At 36.2% G+C, this 6506-nt stretch overlaps 1 protein-coding gene across 4 annotated transcripts; it reads right to left on the minus strand.

The window, feature by feature from the left end:
* Positions 1 to 204: 204 nt before the first annotated feature.
* Positions 205 to 6232, minus strand: ACR3 (ACT domain repeat 3). 4 transcript variants are annotated; one of them, XM_086254011.1, is made up of 11 exons: positions 5812 to 6232; positions 5619 to 5682; positions 5419 to 5440; positions 5217 to 5277; positions 4581 to 4678; positions 3936 to 3981; positions 3472 to 3586; positions 2830 to 2897; positions 1871 to 2491; positions 1271 to 1375; positions 205 to 672 (listed from the first exon to the last, which is right to left on the minus strand). In XM_086254011.1, exons 5-11 carry the CDS (start codon positions 4649 to 4651, stop codon positions 352 to 354), a joined length of 1347 nt encoding a protein of 448 aa, XP_086110137.1. In that variant the 5' UTR covers positions 4652 to 4678; positions 5217 to 5277; positions 5419 to 5440; positions 5619 to 5682; positions 5812 to 6232; the 3' UTR covers positions 205 to 351. The 4 variants fall into 4 exon arrangements, with proteins under 4 accessions (XP_086110137.1, XP_086110135.1, XP_086110134.1 ...); XM_086254009.1 differs by lacking the exon at positions 5419 to 5440; XM_086254008.1 differs by lacking the exon at positions 5419 to 5440 and having other exon boundaries at positions 5619 to 5694.
* Between the last annotated feature and the right edge of the window lie 274 nt (positions 6233 to 6506).

Here is a 6506-nt window from a genome sequence, read left to right on the forward strand (position 1 = left end):
CGGCAATTAATATTTCACTAAATTTTGTGTTGCAAATCCCAAGAGCCTAAGGGGAGGATCCTTCCAATGCTTGCAATCGAAGAATCTAAAATCCGACCTAAGGTTCAAGTAAAAGTAATCGGTTTCCTACCTCATAGAAAGTGTAAGCTTAATAATGATCAAGCGAACAATCAAAAGCAAAAAATATAAGTAAAAAGAGAGGTGTTGTGCAAAGTCCAAATTAAAGTTACAGGTTACAAGCATACATAGTATACAATTGCAGAAACTCTGTCCAGATAATTTCCTGAACATGTTTATTATTCTGTACATTCTCAATGTGTCTTGTAGCTAGATTCATATATGCACACCTTGTTAAGCCAAGAACTTCTCTAACAAGTTCCCAAGGAAGAAGTTTGTCTTGGCCCATCCACTAGTCTCAGGTGCCTTAGAACTTGTTGGGACTTTGTTCACATTGAACATCATTGTTTGTCCAATTTCTTTGCGAAGTGCTTCTATTGTGTTTATGTCCACTGAGTTCCCTGAAGAATCTCTAACATAAAACACATTCATTGCTTGCTCCCCAATAGTTGTGACACCTGCTCTTGTTACTGACAACCCATTCTCCCTCAGGATCCTTGTTACTTCTGATAGCAACCCTACTCTATCCTTTGCACACAGCTCTAGCCTTAGACCCTGAATTTCATGGATCAACAAAGCATGTTCTTCTTGTATTCAGTATCAAAGAAACTTTACAAATATAAATTAACATTAAATGGAGGCAAGTCAATAGCACAATGTGGTACGTTTGCTTATGAAAGATATATCATTGCTTTCAACTTTGAAATAGAAAATGGTAGCTCTTCTGTTGCAATCACATTCACAGACCTTTTATTGCAGAATTCCAATAGGAATATTGTTTATATTGAATTAAAAGCAGAAGATCCATACTTTTAAGAGGACACTTTAATTGGCAAGAAACAATTTAAGAGGAATTTAGGCATTTCATCTCCTGTGTGCTATTATTGCATGGAATGCATACAACCAGCTTCAGCCCCCCAAAAAAATACAACTAGCTAGATGCATGAAGATCTATTATTCTGCCATGCTCAGTGACATTTTAGTAAAATAAAAGTGTAACTACTAAGTCATCATTGAGCTGTTCATATAACTGCTATTTATTTTTCCATTCTGTTAGGGACTGGAAAACATATTATTATTTGTAAATTGTGATTATCCTATTAATAATGCTAATTAAAATGAGCATTTCCTGTTGGATAGACTTTTCACTAACCTCGCTTACTCTTCTTCGAATTGCAGCATCAATACATTTGATGACCCTTTCCTTCTCTCCTTCAGTATCAAGGGTGCAACCATCCATGTGACGAATAAAATACTCCTTCAATTAATTATATGCATCATTGATCAGTTAGTTTAATCAAATCTTCAAGGGGTTTCAAGACATCTGAATTAAATGGAATAATGGTTTCTGTATCTCATATCTTTTGAAAGAAACCATAACTACTGCTTCAAACAGAAAATTAATTAACTAGATACTTAGCATACATAGTTCAGTCAAGAAATTTATTAGATACCAGATTACATTGGTGAACAGACTTCATTGATCATCAGGGTATCACTTTCTGGCACATTATAGTAAAAGTTATGAGCTTCTGCATTATCCATGCAAATATATTATATATACATTCAGGTCTTAATTAGCATATTATGGAATTTGAAGCCCTTCAAAATCTATGATAGGTTATTTTCCTTTTGTAATCTGGAGAAAGAATTTCAAGGAAATAGAAAAGCAATCACTTAAAATGATTTGCAGGAGAAATTTAAATTGGAGAAGCTGCAAATTGGCCATCAAATGAGCATGAGATGCATGTACCTGTGATGCGTATGGGCCATCAGATGAGATGGTGGCATGGAAAACAACGTATTGCATATCCGTGAGAGTGCACACAATGTCAAACATGAGCTTTGCCCGATCTTTGCAGCTGACACTAACCACGGAGTATCCCTTTTCTTCACAACGCTCGATGGTGATCTTTGGTTGGAAGCAGACCGGATAATCAACCTCATTTGCTAGTCCACCACCGCCCTCATAATCCCTATCTGCAAACAACATTTGGTGGAGTCGCCTATCAACATGAGTGAACCCCATAGAGAAACTGGTGCAACCCACTTTCTCATCATCCTCACACCCTCTTAGGATGTTTTTGAGCTGCTCTTCCATAATAGATAATCTGACTGGATCGTCCACAGGCTGGCACGTAGTATCATCATTCACATACACAACGCAGGCTATTCTTCTATTATGTGTCCAAACTTCTGCAGCAACTACATTGAAGTGAAGGTTGGCAAGGACAGCAGAAATCTCAGATAAGAGACCTGGCCGGTCTCTGCCAATGAGCTCAATGGCTGTGTGATCACCTACGGAGTGCACTCCCACCTGTTTTCCTGGCCAAGTCTTCACTACATCTTTGATATGGCTCTTCGGTCCTAAAGCCTATGCATATGCCACAAATCATAGACAACATTGCTGTTAAATCTTAATATGATCACATGAAACAACCCCTTTAACAGGCTTCTTGGGACAATTAATAGTCAGGCTTGGATAAATTTTCAAGCTGCATTTTGCTAGTAAAGTAAATTATTAAATCCAATTTTGCATGAAGGGACATTTACAGATACAGGTGACGGCTGTCAATTTTAAGTAATGGTGCCAGTGCCACTTATATGGGTCAATTTTGTTCTACCAATTGAATTGAATTGAATGTCCTGTTTTGACTTTTATATAAAAGCAAAGAAAATCATGTGGCAATAGAAGAACACCTAGGGGCTTACCTTGTCTATGTAGTCAATGGTTTTGCTGTCTGTAATCTTTTTTCCTTGTTGATCAGTAACGTGAAATACTGTTTATCAAAGAATACAGAAAATGTCATATATTAATTTGATTCACATTGTGTGTGTGTGTGTGTGTGAGAGAGAGAGAGAGAGAGATTTGGTGCAGGCCCTCTTATTATTACAAACTTATTCCCCACAATGACTAGTTGTAATATATATTTTAAAAAAAAGAACAGAAAGTTCCCATGCACAGGACTTATCTAAGTTCCTACATAGACAGTCCAGATAAACTTCAGGGAATCTGATATTCTGACTATGAGAAGGCCAAATGCATTATCATTTCACATAAGATTTGCTCGTAGTTCCTTTACCTACAGATTTCTCTATCACCTTTTGTGTGCAGCCAATCTAGGCTGCAAGACTTTGACATGCATGGGTGGATAATCAAATTCTAATGTGTTCAAGAGTTTAAATCAAGAACTGTAGATTTGACATAGATATTACATTCTTGCCAAAGAGGAGACTGTCTAAAAAAATGTAAAATCAGACTCTGTAGTCAGCAGGACTAGGACTATCCTACAGTGGATAAACCATCCAAATAGACTAAGAATCATGGAAAGATTAACCCAAAAATCCACATACCGTCCATGAACCATCCGCCATCAGAGGAGATATAGGCTTTGGTGATTATGAGGTCAAGGTCTGTCAAGATTTGCACAACTTCAAGCAGAATTCCCGGTTTGTTGACACTATCGACCTACACATACATTTCATACCCCCCACACTAACTTCAACACGATGGCTAGAATATATGTGCAATGAATGAAAGATAAAAATGAAGCAAATTTGAAGACATGTTTTGGTTCAGAGTTAAGTTTGCCTCTAAATTGCATTTGATAACAACCTATCAATTGGAAGCAAGGCTTTAGAGAAAGCAATTTTTCATACATTGCAGGCACATAGCTAGTGGCTTGTATAAAATGCTTCTAGCTAAGTACGTATTGTGTGAAAACCAGAAAAGGAATTCATGGTACCATGCCATGAGTCATTGCAAGGACATGGTGTCAACAGAAAGCATATTTCTTATGATTATAAGGAAAAATCACCTTGACTAGAGTGCAGTCACTGCAGCTAGAGTTGTCTACGGAGACCCTGCAAACACAATTCATATAGAGATAGGAAATTATTAGAAGAGCTAGTTCATGATGATATATATATATATATATGCACAAATGCTAGTTAGTCTCAGCTGTTAAACACATGGATATAACTTATCCTTGCAAAACCGGCTTACAAAGGTAACATGTGCTTATATACTATATATTCTGAAGATATCCATGCGATGTGGACTTTGTTAACACTCCCCCATGCAAGGATAGAGATACAAACTTAATCCATCCCTGTGGTACACCTATTCTGATACCATTTTAAACGCATGAGTAGAATTTATCCTTGCAAAACCCGCGTACAATGAAAGGGTAATGGATCAATTTTACACATAGATGAATTGTTTTCTCTAATACCATGTTATCAAATTAGAACATCAATCCAACACAAAATCAAAGGGTAATGGGTGGAAAGGCCAATGTTTAAAATGCAAAGCCGACATAAGATATGTTATTCTCAACACATACTGATCAATTAACACTGTCATTCCCACTAAAATGATGGCAATGCGACCACTAGCTCACTGAAACTGTGAAAAAACAACTAGAATTGTGATTAAATAGTTGATAGAGAGACAGAAAAACCTTGGGGGATTGATCCTTGTGCTAAGGTTCTCATACTCAGGATCAAAGTATGGCCAACAAATTCTTGCCATTTTCTCCAATCAACCTCAAGTGCCTTCCTGTGACACAGGAGAATTCAGACTATGAAGTTAATTAATGAATTAATATGAGAATCAGTAGCACCAAAATATATATATAGGTGAAGGCAGCCAGCATAATCAATTTTAGGTCTTCTGTATATATGATGGTACTTAGTTTAACAGTCTTTGACTCTGCAGGATGTCTGTTGCATATATTTTATAGCTTTTTTTCACATCACCTTTTGATCTTATTCTTAATACTTTAGGTATAAATTATCAATTGAGACCCATTATTCAGTTTTAACTCCCATTTGAGCTCCCATTCTTGAGTTAGATTTTAGGTTTTAACTCTCGAGTTGGCTACCCAAAACTCAAGAGTTAAATAACTAGACATCTTGTTATGACAGTAGAAATATAACTGACCACATGCAAGAAAAAAATAAAAACAAACTCCAAACAAACAAATTATAAACACAACCAACCTTTGGAGCAAAAACAAAGAGAAAGGCAGAGAGATGATCAAAAAGAAAAAAAATCCCAAATGAAGATCTAATTTATATAAAGAAACTCAACCAACCTTCATGTAATAGACGAAGAATCACCTCCTACGGCTAAAGCTTGCAAATCTTTAAGGACATCTGCATATAAAACATATTTATATTAGAAGTTGTAACATAAAATAAAAGTAATGATGAGTCTATTTAAAACAAAATCTTAACAATAACAGGCAGCAACCAGGTATAGCAAGCAATAACAATGTAATTTACTAAATTACTCACAAGTTAGCAACCATGTATCAACCTGCCAGAAATCAAATCCATAAAATTAAGCAACCAAACTCACAACTTAGTTTACTAAATTCGTTTAGAAACAATTAGCTTTCTAACAGGCTTATGTAGGTAATTTCTTTATTATTTGTTTTTTAAATCCCAAAAACAAATATAAGCATATCTGCATATATGATATATCGAAATCTTACATTGCTTCTGTTCTGAAACCAAACTTCAACGTGTCTTGGCTTCAGGTTAAATTGCTGCAAGTGCCTGTATATGAGCCTGCGTAAATTAGTCCAAAATCCAAATATAAAGTTCATGAAAGAGAGAAAGAGTTTGACATATATATATATATGAATAAAACTACAAAATCAAATGTAAACAAATTGAAGCCCTAACCTGGGTGAGAGAGAGAGACAGAGTCTATGGTTTCTGGGAGATCGAAACTCGGTGAGAAAGAGAGTCTGAGTAAGTTTTCTGGGTTTCTAGGTTTCGAAACTCAGTGAGAGAGGGTCTGAGTTTTCTGGGATGATGGGCAATGGACGTGCTAGGATGGGTTTCTGAGTTTTCTGCGTTTTTGGTGAGAGGATGGCGAAAAGGGTGGCGAGAGGGTGAGGATTCAGCGAGAGGGCGAGGACGGCGAGAGAGAGTCTGAACTTTCTGAGTTTCTGGGATGGGTTTCTGAGTTTGCGGTGAGAGGATGGTGAGATCGAGGGTGGCGAGAGGACGAGGATTCAGTGAGAGACTGAGAGGGCGAGGGCGGGTTTTGAATCGAGAGTGAGATGAGACTGTGATTTGTGTTTTAATTTTTTGTTTTAGTGATTTTCTGTTTTTTTTTTTTTGCCAAACTGATTTTCTGAGTAGGAAACGAGTGAGACCTAAAGACAGAGAAAATGACTAAGATTTGTGTTTGTAGGAAAGAAGTGAAACCTCATTCGTTTAATCTAATTTAAACATAATTTTTTTTTTGGTAATAATTTAAACATAATTCAATGATAGAGAAAAAATGTTTAAGAATTTTTTTTAGGAAAGGAGGAAAACAGAGAAAAAGGAAAATTATCCTCTTTCTATATACAATAAATGAGTAGACAATT

Source organism: Dryas octopetala, chromosome 8, assembly GCF_963921425.1.
Source record: "Dryas octopetala chromosome 8, drDryOcto1.1, whole genome shotgun sequence".
NCBI lineage: Eukaryota > Viridiplantae > Streptophyta > Magnoliopsida > Rosales > Rosaceae > Dryas > Dryas octopetala.